The 21,332-nt window shown below is 43.1% G+C and overlaps 1 protein-coding gene and 1 pseudogene across 1 annotated transcript; both read right to left on the bottom strand.

Annotated features, from left to right (window-relative positions):
* Positions 1 to 5,231: 5,231 nt before the first annotated feature.
* Positions 5,232 to 19,456, bottom strand: LOC136496805 (SWI/SNF complex subunit SWI3D-like; annotated as a pseudogene).
* On the bottom strand, positions 16,882 to 17,483 carry LOC136498352 (protein ALP1-like). The gene is made up of 2 exons (XM_066494295.1): positions 17,384 to 17,483; positions 16,882 to 17,300 (listed from the first exon to the last, which is right to left on the bottom strand). Exons 1-2 carry the CDS (start codon positions 17,481 to 17,483, stop codon positions 16,882 to 16,884), a joined length of 519 nt encoding a protein of 172 aa, XP_066350392.1.
* Positions 19,457 to 21,332: the final 1,876 nt, after the last annotated feature.

The following is a 21,332-nucleotide window of genomic DNA, read 5'->3' as shown; positions in this document are numbered from 1 at the left end:
GAATAAGTTATTCTGTAGCCAGCTACAGGATAGTAGTTCTATATATATATATATATATATATATATATATATATATATATATATATATATATATATATATATATATATATATATATATATATATACTGTTTTGCTATAATACACCTGGGTACATCCTATATATAGAATGCACCCAGGCCAGCGGGCGTACCAACTTGAAGCAACCAGCGCGCCCAAGTGAATACATCCATGCATGGAATTTTTTGTTGGTTCGAATCTTTGAAACAAATTTTCTCTTAAACCATAACCCCGAGCGACAAACCGTTTGTTATATCCGACTCAATAAAATATTCTGAGCAAAACTAGATCCAATATGGATATATTTTTTATCCTTTAAACAAGTTGCATGTCAATGTACTACCGATTGCAACTCTGTCTACCACCTAGTTACAACTAGTTATAACTTTGTGTATTATATGCATCTGGTCACTATAATCACGCCAAGCTGCAATTCTGAGTTGCAATCATATCTGAGTAGCAACTGTATTTGAAAAAGAAACTTTATCAAATACAGCATTCATTGCAACCAGTGCTAAATACGCTACAGCCAAGTTGCAATTGTGTTGTAGAAGTGCTTGCAATTCATAGTACAACATATTGTAATTACGTATTTGAAAAAAAAACTTCATCAAACACAGTCTTTATTGCAACCAGTGCTAAATATGCTACAGCCAAGTTGCAATTGTGTTGTAGAAGTGCTTGCAACTCATAGTACAATATATTGCAATTACGTATTTGAAAAAAAAAATTCATCAAATACAGCCTTCATTGCAACCAGTGCTAAATACGCTACAGCCAAGTTGTAATTGTGTTGTAGAGTGCTTACAACTCATAGTACAACATATTGCAATTACGTATTTGAAAAAAAAAACTTCATCAAATACAGCATTCATTACAACCAACGCTAAATACGCTACAGTCAAGTTGTAATTGTATTGTAGAAGTGTTTACAACTCATAGTACACCATATTGTAATTATGTATTTAAAAAAACTTCATCAAATACAGTCTTCATGGATCTCGTTTTGTTAAGCATATTTTTTTTAACAACCTACTTCAAACAGAATAAAATTGGATATATGGTTTAGAAGATATCGTATTTTTTTCGTTTCGAATCAACAAAAGATTCCCTGCATGCATGCTTCCTGGTGGGTGGGTTGAGCATTTAGGACATTACGTAGTTGGTTGTCTCCATTTAGCTTTGCATGCAGGAACGTTGACTTACCTCGCGCTCGCGGCTCGCTACGCTTCGTGCGTCTCGCCGCTCGCGCTCGCATGCCAGGTGCACTCGCTTCACAGAATGCACCTAGGTGTATTTTAGCTTCGTCCTATGTATATATATACACACACGAAGGGGTAGTCGTAGACTCATAGTAGTACCTCGATCGACTATACGATGGACAGGGAGGAAGGCGATAGAGTGAGCTGCTGCTATGGTTTCCAATATCGGCCGAAATTTTCTGATATTTCCGATATATCATCTTTATCCGTAGGTGCCGATAAGAAAATATCTATTTTTGTCGTACAAATTTTGTTTAAATTTACTTAAATTCAGATTAAATTTTATTTGAATTTGATCTAATATTTCCGATATATCATGTTTATCTTCTTTATCTGTGACCCCTAATAAATTTTAATTTCCAAAAATGAAAACCTTGGCTGCTGCTGCTCATTTCTGGTCGGGACTGTGGCAGCAGTAGCAGCCGTCGCCGTCCTTGAGGCTGCACTTGCCGTGGACGAAGCCATGGTGCTTGCAGCAGCGCATGCACTTGCCTGACTTCCAGCACGACCCCACGCAGATGTCGAAGATGGTGTCGCACACCACGGCGTCCGCTGCCGGCCCGCCGCCGTCAACCTCCGACGAAGAAAGCACCTCGTCAGCAGCACATGCATGCATGATATACATGCGGGATTTGCTAAAATTTTTGTGCCTGAATTTTAACTTTCTTTCAGGCAACGATTATTGCATAAATTTTATGCTAAAATTACAGTTTTAGTTTGTTGCAATTTCTATAGTTCTAATGTGCAATTTTTTTGTCCGAAATGAATAAAATCACAAACCTGACAAAATTTAATTTTTGTTAGCACAAAAATAATTAACAATTTATTTCTATAGTTAGACAAGAACAAAATTTTAATAATAATTATAATACAAAAAAGAATTAATAAATCACAAGAGGGCGGATGATGTGATAAACAAAAGAGGCAAGAAACGGGATTTCTACTAGCCACTGCAGGTAGCAACGTCGCTGAACAGACTAAAATACTCAGGCACCCGATGGATAGGAATTATGTGTATACATATATACCACGTAGTGTACGTACTTATAAGCTGGATCGTAGTAGCAACAAAAACGGATTATCATCATCGATCCAGCATAGGTTAAGCTGCATGCTGCTTACATGAGGTGATGATGACAAGGAAGAACAGCAGCAGCGATAATGGCGCGAGCCTCGCCATCTTGCCTCTTGTGCTCTTTGCCCGAGAACGAGAAGCTAATTGCAGTGTGTGGTGAACGGTAGGAGGAAGATCACCGTATATAGGCTATCAACAAACAGTTCGGACACATCAATCGTGTGAGCTTGACGGTTCAGATGCTGACTGCAATGCAGTGACATTTTTGAGAGAGCAGAGGAGGAGGCGCCAGAGTTTTCCAGATCATCGACTGTGACCTGAATTCTGGTCAATTTCGTGCTAATTTGTATTTCCACAAGTGAAGGTGCATGTTTTCCTCCTGCAATACACTGGAGAAATGTATGTTTGAGCTAAATTTATTTCTGCCGGACACCGTTTATATATTACACTCTGAAGTGACTCGTGTACAATGTAGAATGATCTACACTCCACAACAGAACGATTATGGTACATACTTGTCGATTTGGTATGACTCTACACCTAACAACAGTCTCGACAACGGTATCAACGTCATTGTATTATTCACTGAATACTCTGCGAATGAGTTGTACTTCGAATAGCCCCAGCACGTCATCTTCTGCTGGGGTTGAGCTTCTGTAGAGGTGCGATCATCTCGGAGTGGCAATCCCATTGCATCCGGCCGCACGAATGAATGATGTTATTAGAGAGCTAGATATTATTTTTCTTTGTGAGCTTGCTTCCCTGACGATATTAGGCCCTGTTTGGTTGAGCTGTGGCTGTGGGAAAAAGCTGCTGTGGGCTGTGAGCTGTGGAAAAGCTGCTGTGGGCTGTGAGCTGTAGAAAAGCTGAAAGCTGTTTGGTTAAACAAGTATAAAATATACATTTTATCTTTATCTCTCTTGAAACAACTATGGAAGAGTTTTTTATTCCACCAATTTCGAAAAGCAGAAAGCCAAAAGCCAAAAGCAGGGTCAACCCAGCTTTCAAAAATGAACTATGGAAAAACAGCTGCTTCTGAAAAAGCACCCTCCAAAAGCAGCCCCTTTGGTTGGGCTTTTGGCTTTTGGGGCCAAAAGCCAAAGCCAAAAGCCCAACCAAACAGGGCCTTAGTGTAGTTTACCTCTTCTAATGCAAGCTTGATCGACCAGAAATTAAGCACCTAATAGGTTTCTTAGAGTAACTTAAGCAGGTGCCAGCAAATTAGGGCCCTAATTCGCTTCATGCTTCTCCTACAATGTTAAATATGTCCGAAACTAGCTCCTTTTTTTTTTTTGGCACTGATGGCCAATTCGATTGAACTGTCGGGCGGTCCAGGAGCTGAGCTTTAGTCAGAACACGGTAACATCTAGTACATGCAAACCTTCAACTGCCAACCACTCTCGACCTACCCCACCTGTCAGCACAGGGAACACCTCTCCTAGCACTAGCATAGCACTCACTTCCTCTCTCTCACTATGCCTGAACACGTACTGTCAGGTGTGCTTGAGCTAACAATGGCCCCGTTCGCTGGTATGAACTTTGGCTGAAACTGGCTGAAAAACACTGTTCCAGCTAAATTGTTGTGAGAGAAAAACACTGTTCTGGCTGAAAAAACAAGCCGAACAAGCCAAATTTAAGACAAGCGAACGGGGCCAATGATTACTAATCACTGCTGCATGGTAATGCGACGATCCAAAAAATTAGGCCCCGTTTAGTTTCAACCCAAAAACCAAAAATTTTTAAGATTCTCCGTCACATCGAATCTTGCGGCACATACATGGAGTACTAAATGTAGACGAAAAAAAAACTAACTACACAGTTGGCCGAGAAATCGTGAGACGAATCTTTTAAGTCTAAATAGTCCATAATTGGATAATTTTTGTCAAATACAAATGAAAGTGCTACAGTAGCCAAAAGCCAAAAATTTTCGGAACTAAACGGGGCCTTAGCATGAAGCTAATCACCCGGCAGTGATGGCGTTCATCACTGCCGACTAAGACTACCACTCGGCAGTCATATATTAAAGCTACAGCCAACAGTGATAAGTATCATATCACTGCCGGCTTATGCTATAACCCAGCAGTGATATATCCCTACCACGTTATGGCTAACCGACAATGACATTTTGCATTTCAATGTTGGTTTTTGTTTTGGCCCGTCAGTATTAGTTATTTTCGATCGTTAGATCCATCTAACTATCACAATATTGATTTTCCACCGTTGATCCCACCTACCACCATTGCTTTCTGGTTATAAAAGCGGTGTCGCCTCCACGGCCAAAGATGAGGTCCCCCTGTTAATCGATTTAGTATGCAAGATAATTCAACATTGTTTTTGCCACTTATAGTATCCATACATGTGGGTTCTTTTGTGGGAGTGAGTCCTACGCATAGACATTTCATTATGCGTAGTCACGACGACGCACACTAGAGGTACTAGTAGAAGAAAGCCACACCGAAGTTGGGTGTTGTTAGCAATATTGATTTTGACAAAATGTCTATTGCTTTGTGGCAAATTTGAACTCCAACAATTCCATCTCACCTGGTTTTACAGCGTACTCGCTTGCATAAAGAAACAACCAGAAGCAAAGACGTGTTTGTATACCAGTACGGAAGAAAAGCTCAAATCTAAACATTGCAGCCGTGGATCGGTGATTGTCATTGCGTTCTTCTGGCAATCTGTCTATCAAGCTCGCAATGGTACTGCAAATCACGTCCATGGCACTAACTTCTCTCATCTATAAGTAAACAAAATGAGACAACGACTCAACAGCTCAATCGTACTAGCTTTCACCCTATATAAACAGTCATGAACAGGATCCTGAATTTCTTAACATAACCAAAGTTTGTGCATGTGATCCAAAGGGGCCCTAACCGGAATCAGAATCCCACAAATGATGTGGATTTGTATTTGCGTAATGGAGGCTGTCTGTTTTTGTCCTGTAATATACAACACTGGAATTGGTTGAGCTGAGTTTCTACTGGGTGCCCTACCCTTTATTACATTTTGTAGTGCACCCATGGATAGAACTCACTCCTCTTGTACAATGATCTATAATCTACAACAGAATACTCCAAAAGAATGGTATTTGTCATTTGACTACACCTAACAACAGGTTCAATAACGATATCGACGTCATTGTCTTGAATCCATGGATGAGTTAAATTTCAAAAAGGCTTGTCCCAGCATGTCACCCAGCTGGAGTTGAGCTTCTGTGGAGAGGTGCAACTGATCATCGCGGAGCGGCAATCCTATTGCATCTACAAGAATGACGTTAGGAAGCTTGATATTTCTCTGAGCTTCCCTGACAATATTGGTGTAATTCCCCTCTCCTGATGCAAGACCAACCTGAAATTAAGAAGTGCCATATTAGTTTCTTGTTTCTCACTCGGGATAAACTGATGCAAGAGGGAAAAAAAAAGGTATCACAAGATTCACAATTTTTTGACCAAAGACATTTGGAAGCTGCAATTAGATGTAAGAGAGCAAAGATTTGCTTAAATGTGGGAAACGAGGGCAGTACACGTTCTTCCAAGATTTTTAGAACTTTACTAAAATATAAAACGTTTCCCAGTCAATGTGTGAACCCCAATGTACGTGTCTAAGCAAAGACGCAGAAATAATAATAGAGAATATTCTTTTCCATGACATCACATGTACTGAACCTTCATTAGGCCAAAGTACTGTTACTGGACTCCATTTCATATCTCAACTGCAGCGGTGGAGCCCAGCATCCCAATGATCAGATGCACTATTATAATATAAAGAGTAAACTGAAGAGTGACAAGCAACAACCTCCTTGCTCCTAGTGGTAAAGTGCCCTCCTTAGACATTCAAATCAGCTTGTTCAAGGGAGGCAAAAAAAAAAGAACATTCAGATCATACTTTTTTCAAGCAATGTTGAATTGGCCATCAGTCCCGTGCTCTAATCATAAAGACAAAAAATATAACCACTTTGAGTCAAAGGCATGAAATATGATAGTGATGAAGAAGTCATACCTTTCTATTAGGTAGGGTGTACTGTAATGTGTTACTTGGAGGAAGACAATCATTTTTAAAAGGAAGTTCGACAAGAGCCACAGAATTTCTCAAATTTCTATGCAAATGGCAGCTTTGGAGCTATTTTTCTGATGAGTTATTATGTTTAATTTGGTGGTCTCTGGTATGCTGCCATTTTTTGTGACATCTACCTTTGGTTGGACGTATCGTTGCATCAAGAAGACTTGGTAGCTAAATGATGGTTTCCTTTCTACACTACAATTGCTCACAGAAGGGTGGCCCTAGTAACCTAGTTAGCACATTCACAACTAGAGTACTTTCAGTGAGTCATAAGCAGCATTTTATTACTTATGTTGAAACCTTAGTAGCACATATGTTTCAGTCATTCACTCATTTTTGTGTGGAGGTTTTTATATGTTGCATATTCTTAGACTCTACAAATCGAGTTAACTAAACCTATGATAATAGAACTCCGCATATCAATCAGTAGCGCCTTCAATCATGATCTTAACATTTTGAAATACTTTCATGTGGGTTGAGTTCTATGAACTTAAAGGGGCGTATGTTTTTGTCTTCAATTATGTATCTCTTGACATTTTGAAATGCTTTCGTGTGGGTTGAGTACTATGAACTCAAAGGGGCACATATACATTTCCATCTGAGCATGTCCTAGACATGGTCTTTTAAAATCCGGCTTTGTTTTCAAATGAATGCAAAAGAGCAGTTAAGTGAAAGTATGACTGACATGTTCAGCATTTGTTCCCCATACTAGGCCAATGGGCAAACTAATTTTAATAATTAGTAAAGTCAATCAAAATTGAGCACTTTGAGGTTGTGCTAATCAAGATGTCCCTCCATTTAAACTGATTTTCAACAGAGTTCCTCGAAAATTGAAATGAAGTTGACACAAGTGATCGACTTTGCCAGTTGATTTCGGTAAAAGTAGGATTATTTATCATCTAATCTAATAAAATGAGAGCTTAGGCTATCATGCTGAACAGCTGAAGTGGCGCTGATGTTTGTTAGTAAGAAAGGAGCTAACTTTCAGGCTCGGTTTAGCAATGTGGAATTAGACCATTTCCATAAATAAAGAAATAAAATTGGTCCTGAACTCGAGCTGACGCCATGACGGAAGCACATTGAGAGTGGGGGTAAAGAAGAAGAAGAAGAAGAGGAATCCGCGTGCTAACCTGTATGACGAGCAGATTGGGGACGCCGAGATCGGCCCTGAGATCGTTGACAAGGCGCTCCATCCTGCCGCCGTAGGCCGTGGCGTCGTCGAGCTCGATGGTGTCGCTCTCCCCCTGGAACCACAGGACGGCGCCGAGGGTCCCGCCTCCAGCGGCAACGGCGGCGCGCGTCCGGGCGACGGCGGCCTCGTAGAGCGGCTCCCCTTTAGCCCACATCCAGATCCTGGTGCCCCCCACGGCGCAGGGCACGAGGCCCAGGACGAGGTCGTCGGAGTCGGCGGCGTGGAGGAGGAGGCGGTGCGCGAAGGGCATGGCGGGGCCGAGCCCGCAGGCCTTGTGGGTGTCGATGTCGGCGTGGAGCGGCGGCGCCGCGACGACCCAGCGCCGCGACGCGGCGAGGCGGAGCACGCGCCGGTGCGGGCGGAACGGCGGCGGGAGCGGGAGCGGCGGGGGCGGCGCGACGCCGCGCCCGGCCATGTTGGACTGGCCGGCCAGGAGGAAGACTAGCTTTGGGCTACCTGCGTAGGGCGAGGCCGGGAAGGCGAGGAGCAGGGAGGAGAGGTGCGACGCGAGCGGCGGCGGCGCGACGAGTAGGATGGACAGCGCCGCCGCCGCCGCCAGCGCGCACAGCAGCAGCGGCGGCCGCCGCGCCGCTGGCTTCATGGTGAGGAGTGGGAGTGGCTCCGGCTCCGGCTCCGGCTCGGTGTGGCAGCTGGATTCCTTTTCTTTGAGAGGGTGAGGGCTCGGTGGTTGGGCTTCCGCTCCTCCTCTTTGCCGCTTGCCGGCCCGCTTCGTTGGCTGACTTGGACGTTTCGGCTTTGGCCAGTGACCACCAGCCACGTGCGCCACACCATAAGCTGCCAATAACACGTGCATGTGCGATGTAACGGGTGAGATTATATATTCCTACATAAATTCTCCCTACAAGTTAACCATGACATGGCAACAAGCTGAGAACAGGGGGTTCATTGTAGCCACACCTTACTACCTTAGCTTGACCTCAGAAGCCTAGAAGTTACCATAGACACGGTAACACTGCATTTATACAAGGCGGATTAGCACACCTACATAAGCCAGGCCTACATCATCATATCATATATATACTCGTTTCAAGGTTGGGCCCAGTTTAGTTCCCCAAAAATTTTGCAAAATTTTTCACATTTCCCGTCACATCGAATCTTTAGACGCATGCATAAAGTATTAAATATAAATAAAAAATAAAACTAATTACACAGTTTAGACGAAATCCACGAGACGAATCTTTTAAGCCTAATTAGACTATGATTGGACACTATTTACCAAATAACAACAAAAATGCTACAGTATCCATTTTGCCAAAAATTTTGGAACTAAACTGGCCCTTGGATCAGCACAGCATCTAGGCTTCAAGGGCGCCGCAGCTGCGGATTCAAGGCATACCCTACTGGGAGTCTAGTCCCCGGAGCCCCCTGCTGGTTTGTTCTGGAAGCGGCCGCACCCATTCGAGAAGCAATTGCCATGCTCCGCTCCAACATAAGCTTCTTCCGCATCCTCTCTGTTGATTCTCTCGATCGTAAGACCAAGTTTTCAACGTCGGTGAGAAACGACATTTTTGTTTCTATCTTCTGAAACTGCATGAGATAGGATGTCAGGGGGGAAGAGGCAATGCACACAACATTTGGGAAACAGAGAACGGGTATAAATATCTTCTAAAATTACCTAGTACCTATGCCAACAGCCTAACTGAAAAAAATGGGGCATTGGAATCTGAAACTTTGATCAAAACATAAATGGCATAGTTGCCGAATATAACCCTCCTGCTCCGCAAGAAACTTAGACTTCACTGCAGCTGCTGAAATGGCAATACCAGCTGCTCGCTGTAGCCTTATTATGGGATCATCATCGGACGCAATGTTTTCATTGCTTTTAGGTTCTGTGACGACATATGACCAAATTATTTCTACATAATGGAAATTATTTTATAATCCATATACCTCAGGGAAATGACAAGAAAGTTAAGCTGCATTTACAGTGCGCTTTCCATATAACAACCCAAGAGAGTTGCACGCCATTGCATTGAGAAGAGAATAAAAAGTACAGAGGAGAAGCCAAAAAGACCACTCGCAAACATACAGAATGCACACATAAAAAGACAAGTTACAGACATGCCACACTCTAAGATTTTAGATTTTAAACGAACACGACCAGCATGACTCTACAAAACTAAGTCCAAGGTGAACTACCGAAGGAGCTCATGGAGCACAGAGGCTAAAGCCATGCACCATAAACTACATATAACATACAATGACTCCCTCTGCCACATAATATAGGCCCTCATGCAACATGTGAGTTAAACTCCGTAAGTATTGATGATCAGTCATGCAATCTATAATATGTTGATTGTTTTTCAAACACAGAAGATACAATTACATCTGCAACTTAAAACAGTTACGTTCATATGACAATGAGTTGTAGTCACTAGTAATCTATCACAAACTCCATCTTAGTCAAAGTTTAGTTTCTAGAGAGTGGAGAACATTCTATAGGCATGGGAAGTCAATTAATAAACACCAGCTGCAGCAGAATAATTAAACTGGGAGAAAAAAAATATTTTTAACTTGTTGAATCTTGTATCCTATATTTCAGATAACCAGTTTCTTCATGCCCATGGAGGCTAGGAAATCTGTTGCTGGTCATGGTATCATGGAGGAGTTTGGAACCCCAGGACTGAGGCAGATTCCTCAATGGCGTGTAATGAAAACAATATAATATATGAGGCCAGTTCGAGAAAATAATGTATAAGGTTGAATGAAGTACCTTCAGTGTTGCCATTTCCAGCTTGTTTGCACTCACGCTGTTGTACACTAGATGAGGCAGCAGGTGCATGTTCAATCTTCTTGGGCTCTATCTTCCCTTGTGAAGGTGAAACATCAGCTGGTAATTCCTCAGAACTTGGTTTGTCCCCTTCAACTTGTTCAGGGTTAGTTGTGTCCTTTGTACTTGCTGCACTGGCTTCTTGGGAAGGTATGGAACTAGGTTCAGTTGCACTATTTGAAGTAGCAGAACATGAAATGGCATTAGCATTACACCCATCTCTCATCTTATCAGATGCTACACTACTGTCCACCTTAGCAATTGGATTATCAGAATCCTTTGTGCTGTTGGATTTGGCCTCTGCCTCAGGACCTCTTTCCTTTGCGTCAGATAATTCCAGGTGCTCTTTCTGTGAGGTGAATGCAGCATTCTCCTTTTCAAGACCTAAATCATTTTCTTCCCTTTCACTGCTGTCTTTATCATTACCATTCACATTTTGAGTAGTATCAGCACCTTCTTGGCACTCACTGCCTGTGCAAGCGCTGCAATTCCAATTTTTTATCAGTAAAATTTGGCACTTGCAGGTCTACACCAAACAAGTGTCTTAGGATAAGTTACATTACCTGAAAGTGGAAGTTGGAACTTTAAGGTCACTTGGTGGATCTGGAAGAATAAAACAGTGCTCAGTTGCCAGTTGGAGCGGGAGATATCTCTGATATAGCTCTCAACGAACTACGGCATGAAGAAACAGCGTCATCATGTTCCACAAGAGAAGACAAAAATGCAGCCTGCAAGTTATTTATCCAAGCATCAAAGAGAGCTCTTGTCATGTATGTAGTAAAAGATTAACAAACTCAGAAGCGTGTACTCACTAGGGACATCACAGGATTTCCCGCTTCAGCAAATGAACCCAAGTCCTCTTGGCCCAGAAAGTGGTCAACTGCTTCAAAAGTAGATCTCAGGACATCAATGACAAAGTTGGATTTGTGTTCCCCAGAGACATCAGCATTAGCAGAATTTTTCTGATGTGCAGGATCCATCAATGAAGATTTATTTGATTCATCATCAATGGAAGCAACTAGATCATCATCACCTGCATCCATGGTATCCTCTTTCGCAGAAACATTTTGGTCAGCTAATTTTGTTCTTGTTTCTGAAGAAATAGAATTTGCTTTCTTGTAAGCTTTTTCATCAGTGCTCTCTTTTCCTTCTGCATTGCCATCTACATCCATTTCGTCAGGTACATCAGAAGGACCAATTTCTGAATCCTGTTCTGTGATCTTCTGGGGTGTTTCATTGAAATCTTCACCATCTAGAAATGGTTCAGAAATTGGCATTTGAAGGAAGTATAACATGCACTGTTCTTTTGTTTTTGTAGCAACATGCTCAGCAATCTCACCCCATTCTTTTCCTTTGAAAATTTCTAACGCTTCCAAAAGAAGCAATGTCTCCTGGTCAGTCCAGTTAGAACCACCAGACCCTGGAACTTCTGCAGATTCCATAAGGATGAAATCAGCTTTTGACATGCCTTCATCAAATTTTCCTTCATTGTAGCACTCAGAACAAAAATCAAAGTCTACCTGGAAATGATTAAGATGAAATTAATCAGTATTGGACCCCAAATAAATAACAGATATATCAGACAGTAACGATAATTAAATAGTCTTTTGTGACAGGGTAAAGGTGCCACAATAAGATGGTTGCATGGCCAGTCATCTAAAATATGCGCAGTGAAACCACTAGGTGAACATACTGTAATGTAACCGAAAGTAGTCAGACTGAGGTTAAGCTGCCTCATGTAAAGCCAAAGATTGCCCCTTTTTGGGATACAAGTGTACAACACCCCAACATTCATCTGTTTTGTTCATAATGCACAAGGTAAAGTATGATACCCAGTTGCATAGAATTTATGCGAGACTAAGAACATATATCATTGCTTAACTAAAAAGAAAAATTGTCGAACCAATTAGCATGAATTACTCAGCTGCAGCTTTGCGCAAGCATAACTTCTCAATAAAACATAATGAGATTTGAATCGACCAGTTATATATGCCACTTAAAATGTTCAAAAAGGCACCAGGCGTTAGGTAGGCAATGGGGTGGAACCTAGCGGCAATCACCAATTAGGAATGCCAGGTGGAGGTACAGTGTATTGTGGGTGTGAGGCAGGGACCAGGGACAGCCCAGTCCTCCCTTATGTGCAACACAAGAGATAGGATTAGGCCTTATCCAAGTTAGTTAGATAAGGTACGAATTATGGTTACTTTGTCAGATATACTGTTAGTGTTAGGGGTGCACGTTACATGCCTAGCTCTATAAAGGCAGGCACATGGTCTGTGTTAAGGGCTATAAAGGAAGGAACATCTTCCCGAGAGTCTAATCCTCCCCTGGCAGCCGGTGCCGCCCAGCAATCCTCCCAGCGATGCTTATCTCTAATGATCCTTTAATCATAAGTTCATAACACAGTGGTAGGGTGGTCCATAGCAGCTACAAGTCACCTAAGCGAGCTAGGTGGTTGGTTTTTCAAATAGAGGATAAAGTATCTGGGAGCATCTTGCGACTTGCGTAGCACTTCCAGAGCTTCATCTTCAACCACTAGCCCAGCAACTCACTCCACAGTTGGTGGTCAACCATGGCAACCACAACTTCCCAAAATGTGGGGTCTCGATTTTGGTGATCCTAGCATGTTGAGTGGGTGTGGAATGAACAGTGCGTGCAATTTGGAACATAAAGAGAAAACAGCAATCCCACTCCTAAGCAAGGTTCAAGGAAGAAGCGAGAACTTGGATACTAACAGAGCAAGGTAACTCACATGTTTATTGCAGCAAGCATATGCTTTTGTCTAGCCACAGTCATTTTTTTCTTTTCATGCCTGTCTTGGCATAACTTCTTTTCAGTATAACTGTCAGCTCACCAGCCAATATGTCAATAAAAAAGCAAACATATAGATACAGGGAAATGAAGGGCGGGCCTGGTGCAAGCGGTAGAGTCTTACCGCCTATGACCGGAAGGTCCCGGTCGCAGTCTCCTCGCATTGCACAGGAGAGGGTAAGGCTTACCACTGACACCCTTCCCTAGACCCCGCACAGAGCGGGAGCTCTCTGCACTGGGTACGCCCTTTTTATAGATACAGGGAAATACAAGGAAGCAAAAATCATCGCTATTCTGATTCTCATTACCTTGATCCAGTGCATGGAGTAATTCACTAATTCTTAATGGAAAGCGTACTAGGTTGTTTATTCATCCTTATATTCCTCAAATAGCACAGATTGTACATGCCGATTTTATATGTCAAGGTATGACAGCCAACTGGCCATATGGGCTAAAAGAACACACGGAAGGAACAGCAGATCAAATCATTTTTGTTTAGGTTGATTTTTTAGTTGGATTCGAACAATCATCAATTAGCTAAATATCTTTATCTTCTAGTTGGTTAGTTCAATATTTTTTGAAAATACAAACTCCACCACAACCTAGGAGGAACAAGGAGGCATCATAAATAAGAAAGAAGAAACAGGCATCTAAGTTCAACTCGACAGCACAATATCTTATAGGAACTACTGAATGTACACATGAGACCATCATCTATGAGGAAGCAAGAAACAAAAGTATATGTCCCATCACAGCACATATATCTCATTCAATCCTATTTGCTGAGCTGTTTCTCTGTGTTGTCCTGCAACCCCTGTTTTGTTTTCTCCAAAGCTCATAACAATGTACAACTAACATTCCAACACCCAACACAATAAATTCTCAAACATTTGTGGATAAAACACTATAGAAAAACACATAGCGATACAAGTCATTATCTTGGAGAAGTGAAACTGACCTGAGTCCTACAATGATAGCGCTTTCTTGAACAATCAACTGAGCAGGAGTTGCAGTGATACTCAACAGAAGACTCAGCTGCACCTATCGCATCTTCAGCTAGTGTAGGCTCAGAGAGCAAGCTAGTGAACTGAACTGGAGATATTGCTTCAGCTTTCTTTGAAACAGGTACCAGGTACGAATGAACTGTTTCAAACTGAAATAACTTATCAACCGGAGAAATTTCATCCTCTATCTCAGCACTACTTTTACTCTCAACCAGTTTGCGTTCCTGCGTAACTGGTGGAAAAGGGTGGAAATTAACTAAGCCCCAATGGGCCAAAAACTCCAAGATTACCAGACGAGCATCCATCTCCCCAATTGACAACTCGCACAAATCTTTGGACTCCAGATGCACTTCAGGATTAAAGTGAAACTTGTTCATGATTATGTTTCTAATCCCCAAGTATATCTCGGGTGTCCGTCTCTCTGATTTCCCATAAAAAAATGTAGCCAACATTTGCTTCTCGATGGGGTGAATTTCCTTCCACGAAAACCATCCTTCAGGAAATAGCAAACTAGTAAAGAAGACAAACAATAATACAGTACAATACGCAAGTACAATGCAATCCAAGGGCATCAGATGCATTTTTACGCTAAAAAAGGACTAGCATTTTATGTACTGTAGCTCCAGAACATTTCAGACATTATCGAATGACAGATGATAAGATCAAAGCCTCAAATTATAACAGATATTGCTCCATTCTCATGGCACCAACAGAACTTTTTCTACTTTGTATGTTATAGCAATAGTATTCCCATAAGTTTGCCAAGCTACACATTTGTTAAACTAAAACGATATATAACTGACATTGGCAACTGTGCAGGATTTTGAATAAAAACTCCCTCAAAAGTCAAAACTATATTACATGCTTACTGGTTTAAGCAAAGTCATTGTGCAATTACCAAACAAGTAGGACATTTACAGAAAATGAAATACACATGATTTTCCAGGTTTATAAAATGGAAGATGGTCGTAGAAAATGGTGGGTGTGAAACAACTTGCATAGTCATTGTACTTTTACTGTGGATAGCATCAAGAAGAATATGGCCGATGCAGATCAGTTTTAGCCTAATTCAAATTCAAGGAGAAGAGCAAAAGCGAGCATTCAGAGAAATGAATGGATCAAAATAGTTGAATCATTTTCTTCTTGATTATTGCATCTTTACACAAACTGACACGGGAATGTAGCTGCGAGCAGTTGAACCACAACTAGACACTAGAATTAAAAGTGTTTCCTTGCAAACATGTTAACATGGTAGACCTTAAAATTTGGTTGCCAAGACATCATGTTCGTGAAAAAGATAAGTAAATGTATCACATTTACTACTGTTTCGAGGGTGTGATTTACCAGAAAAGGTGAGGAATGAGGCAGAAATGTTTTCACTTTTCACGAGGACAGAATTAATTTAGTAAACTCGACTGCAGCTGATAGATGTTATAAAAAAACTAAAAGCTAGAATAGCCTAATCATGGGCGAAGGCTTAGATGTGGAGCAACTAGATTCTTGTATGTAAGAAGTGAGAAGGAAAAAAGCCAGCTAGTTAGTACAGTCTAAAAGGAGCACTAGACAAACAACAAGAAGATTTCTTTAAAAATAAAAAAGAATAAGAAAAGGCATAAAAGTTGCGAAGTAATAATCAGCCAATTTATTAGGCTGAAATTGCACTATGGGATGACGCTGCATTGGAGAAGGATTGGTATATTTGTATGTATTGTGCCACAGAGATAGCCTATGGAAGAGGCAATATTCAGAAAACAGCTCTCAAAAGATAAGTAGAATTGCAAGAAGTCTGGTAGCTGTTTTGTGAATATGATAATTTCCATAGCCTGGCTGAATGACGCAATACATGAATGTACTTACGGTTCTGGGCATATGCAATGTCATGTGAAAATCGTTTATTTGGTATTAAATAGCAGAAGATCAGTTCTAGCCTAATTTCAACCATGGAAAAAAAAAGCATAGAAATGACAGCATGATAATTAGTAACAAATTCACAACGTGTTCGGCTAGTATAGTTTCCAGATGATTTTGGCTGATTCTACAGTAACATAAATCAGCAAGAATCAGCCACACATCCAAATCAGCCACCAGCAGCCCAGCATCAGCACATTCAAATTCAAACTAACATTTACTGCCATTCAAACATGTTGCAGAGTCCATTTCCATTTCAATCTTGGCGGGAATGCAGCACTCCCACCATACCAAATATCATTTCATACTTGCCTTAAACTAACAATTAATTACAGCCATAAGACATGGCAGTCCATTACAACCTACAGTTCGTTACAGTGACTTAAAGTACCACATTTGTTGCCATTACAGGTCCTTAAACCACAAAACACATACAGTTACATACAACCTCTCAAATACCACAACATTACAACACATTGAGTACTCTACTAATGGCACAACTACAACATATTGCAAATTGGCATAGAAGGCACAGCACTCACCAAAAGCTCGGTCCAAATCTGCAAACTTCTTCATGCAATCCTCTACTCCACGTACACCTTTGCCGTTGCATTATTACCTGCAGCCACACAGATTGTCATAAACTAAATTACAGCACCACTCATTTTCTACATCTATCAATACTTGTAGCACACAGCAGCCTCAGTGTACATACCTGTGCACTACATAGCCCATAGTCCCATAGCGATCCAATCTCGCACTTCTGACATATCTTCACTTTCAACTGATGCCGCCCATGCTGACAGGTTGTAATCTACAGCCCTATGAAGATTCGTCGCCGCAGCCCTTCGTTCGTTTTCGCCCTCCACAAAATTGTGCAGAGCAAAACATGCAATTACCACCTTCACTTGCTTATGTCTCACATAATTTGGGACTCCTTCCAAAATGTGCCACCGAGCTTTCAGCTTCCCAAACGACCGTTCCACAACATTGAGAAGCCTTGAATGCTTGTAGTTGAATTTCTCCATATATCCTTCCGCCTCTCTGCCTCTGAAGTCATCCAGATGGTACCTTGTATTCCGATATGGCCCCAAATATCCTGCGCACACGGCGTATCCAGAGTCCACTAGGTAGTATCTTCCTGCAATTCATCGTCATTTCACCCATTACTCACAAAGGTACTTTTACAAACTGACAACGTACTCGACGATAATGCAATCTTACCTGCTGGGGGATGCGGGTAATCTGGTCGCCCCATATAATACGTTAGAACCGACATGTCATGAGAAGTTCCCGCACCAACATATGTGAAAAGCCCGTCCATGTCCACTATCCCTAACACATTCATGGTAACTTCTCCTTTTCTATTCATGAAGTCCAACCGTGACTTGCGACTAACTTTCACTTTGATGTGTGTTCCATCCAAAGCCCCTATGCACCCATCAAAGTAGGGTCTGAATTCGTCGAACCTAGGATGGATTTTTCTGTACTCCGGATCCTTTACCGCAACAGCCGTCTAGGCAAAGGAGTACATGGCGTCTACAACCTCACCCATCTTCTAACTAACTGTGCCCAAACCCCTCCCAAATCTTTGGGTTATCTGTCTAGTTGCCTGCTTTGTCGCACACACCCACAGGAACATAGCTAGTGACTCATACGACTCCACGTCTTGTGAACTACCCAGCCGATGATACTGCACTAACTCATTGTGCAACTTCATGAAAGAGTGAGGATACATCCGAAAGTTCTCGAAGCACTTACGTTCGTTCTGCAAATTTGCTTCCACCCATTGTCGCCCGGTCATGTCTTCGAATGGGCACTGAGGATTCGTCACAGGACCTTGCCTGGAACAAGCCACAGCAGCAAGAGCAGCTCCAAGACCCGCCAACTTGACAATTTTTGCCTTGAGTTTCTTCTTGGGGCCATCACTCGAAGTTGTTCTCACGCTTGGCTGTTCGTCGGAATGTTCAGTGCTACTCATTCTACAAAACATTTATGCAACATCAGTCACCTACACTACTAACATTACTATCATAATATGTCCGCTACAAATTAATTATTCCAGTGCAAGCAATTCAAACAGAACACCACTACAACATTGAAAACCAGTCCTCCCCTACTGCGTTTACCTGGATGCTGCGCTTGTAGTTCATTATCAGGCGTCCCTGCTCCTGGTGAGTCTGCGTTCCATCATTGTGGTGCTGATGATTCCACTGCAAAATGTAACTTTAGATCCCATACACATCCGACACTAATAATAATAAGCTCACATTAATAAATTTGTAGCAGAGGCAAAGATTATTACAACACAGGGCACCGGGCAGAAGTTTATTATGATGCGGTACATAAAGAACAAAGAGTTCATGCCAAATGCTCACGGTACATGAAACGAATTCGAACAAGCAAACACACATCGATTGAAACATATGAACACACATGCAAAGAAATTAAACGAAGGATGACTAAACATCAGCGTTGCTGCAGTTCCATTTGTCTACTTGTTTTCCCAGTTAAAGTTGATCCAAGACAGTCGACCATCGGGTGTTTTCATGGTTAGGAACGTCCTGCGGTTGAGTTTCTTCTTGCATAGGTACGTGGCTTTTAGGAACTCCTCGGTCCCCTCTGGAAAACCATCTTGTTCTAAAATCTGACGCACTTGGTCCATCTCCACTTCCTCCCGCCCGCCGCCGCCACCGCCGCCCGTGTCTGGCCGCGAGGAGGAGAGCGACTGCGCGAGGGGAGGAACCCTAGACGGGCGGCAGCGTTTGAGAGGGCGAGCTAGCGGCCGCCGTGTGCCGAGCCTCCTTGAAGGTCAGCCGAACGGCTGCACATGGGCTGCAGAACGGCTGGGCTGATCAGCCCATTCAGCAGCAGCCCAGCCGAACATGTTCTCAGATATAACCATATGCTCGTTGACTATTGCATATATAAGCAAACCGGCACGGGAGTGCGGCCTCTAGCAGTCGAATCCAAACAAGACGCTAGAATGGAAAATTCCTCTTTACAGGCCACGTGCGACCAAAATCTTTAATTTTTTAACTCAAATTGCCAACCAACAAGGCCACATTGACGAATCTAGGAAGCGGGGTATCCCATATCTAAATACTGTCCGGATGCGGGAACTTACCGGCGAAGGTGGGTACGACGTGGACGCCAGCGACGGCCGTGGTGGCGGCAACGGCGGCGGCAGCAGCGGCGGACCCTCCGCCTCCTGCGCGCGCGGCGGCGGCTTCACGGAGCGCTGCGTCGATTTCTTGCGTGCGGGCTTGCGCCGCGGCTTGCGTGCCGGCTGGCGGCTGCGCGGTTGAGGCGGCGGGAGGGACGGCGGGTCGACGGGCCCGCAATCCCGGGCCTGGCGTTTCGGTGGCGGGGACCCGGAGGGCGCTGCAGATGCGGCCCTCTCCTTGCGCTTGGTCGCTGCCCCGCGGCGGCGCGAAGTTGCGGCCGGCAGCGGCGAGGGTTTGGGCTCCATGCTGAAGCGAAGCACTGGAGTGTGGAATGCGCGTGCGCCACTGTGGAGTGTGGACTGTACTGGAGTGATGTGTTTTGAGTTTGATGGCGACTTTTGGGGAAACCGCTTTGGTTCCTCTATCACCTCACAAATTTTGAGATCAGAATTCAACTTCTCATGTGCTTGAGTTTTTTTTGTTAACAAATCATGTGTTTGAGTTTGAATATTTGAATATAATTTGAGTGGATTTGTATAGTTTTAAAAGTATATTTAGTTCTTCTTTGTATTTTAATATTTTGTAAAAAAAAAGGCACTAGTCAACATTTTGCTTTTGGGACCATGTCAATATTAAAAACGGATAAGGGCATGTTTGGTTCACGACTAAAATTTGTCACGTTAGGTTGTGTCACAGTTTTTAATAGCGGAAATGCTCCACCACGGGCAGTTCGTCACGTGCCCAGACGAACAGACGATATGTGGCCTCACGTGGTCCACGTATTTTACCATCACACAAATATTTACTCCCGTCGGACTTATCCTCTCCAATTCTATCTCCCCTCTCTCTCCTCCGTCTCTCTATCGTGGAGCCTGTGACTCTCCTCCCAATCTCAAACTCGCGTGCTTGATAGTAAGGGGTGCTCGCCGGCTGCTGGTGCAGCAGGTGGTGCTTGTGCTCGCTAGGCAGGGGGTGCACATCGGCTATTGTCCGCTCTCCAAGGGTGCTGCACGGGGGTGCTCGCCGAGCAGGACGCCGTGCTCGCTAGTTGCTCCTCTCACAGGTGCTCGCCCAGCGCTCCTCTTGCGCCTTAGGCAGGTGCTCGCCCAGCGCAGTGCCTCCGCTGGGGCACCAGCGAGCTCCATGCGCGTCGCCGACCTCCGCACCGGCGTCGGGCTCTGTAACTATGAGCCTCCATTTGTCCAAGAAGCAAGGTGATATTGGGCTGAAAAGCGCATGTTGCAAGCGTATGTTTCACGTGTTTCAGATGTTTCAGAGGTGTGTTGCAAGTGTTTCACATCACTGTTGCAAAAGTAGATCGGGATGTTGCACATGTTACAATGACTATACATGTATGTTTCAAGTGTGGGCTTCAAATGTTTCATCTATTTTAGACGTATGTTGCAAGTGTTTCATCGATGTTGTAAAAGTAAATCTAGATGTTTCATATATATGCAAGTGTTTCAAATGTTTTCATACGTATGTTGCAAGTAGTTTCATCTGAATGTTTGCAATGGCTACACGTGTTTTTTAAGTTTTTTCTGGTGTTTCAACTGTTTCGGAGTATGTTGTAAAAGTAGATCTGGTGTTGCACATGTTAAAGTGGGACCCATCTGTAGCAGTCGCCTAGTGCAGCAGCTGGCCTGCCGACATGCGTGTGGATGTGGACGGGACGCGAGCGGAATACTGTGTGGGCGCAGATCGAGACGGAGCAGCGTGGGACATGGTGCGAGCGTAGGACACGGAGCGATGCGGGCCCCACGTGAAGTGGCGTAGGCGTGCGGCGCGAGCGTCCAAACGCTGGTCTTTCCCTTTTAATAGTTTGGTTCATTACCACAACTACAGCCATCATATGTTTTAGCATTTTTTCTCACATATTATAGACCTATTTTTTGGACAAATTTTGTACTCCTCCATACCCAAAAAAAACCTAACGTTTAGGACATGATTGCGGTAACCAAGCATGATTAATTAGGGGTTAGTTTTTCATCTTTGCCCCTAATAAA

This window comes from Miscanthus floridulus, chromosome 12 (genome assembly GCF_019320115.1).
Source record: "Miscanthus floridulus cultivar M001 chromosome 12, ASM1932011v1, whole genome shotgun sequence".
NCBI lineage: Eukaryota > Viridiplantae > Streptophyta > Magnoliopsida > Poales > Poaceae > Miscanthus > Miscanthus floridulus.
The sequence above is the reverse complement of the archived record's forward strand: the minus strand, read 5'-3'. Positions and strand labels throughout refer to the sequence as shown.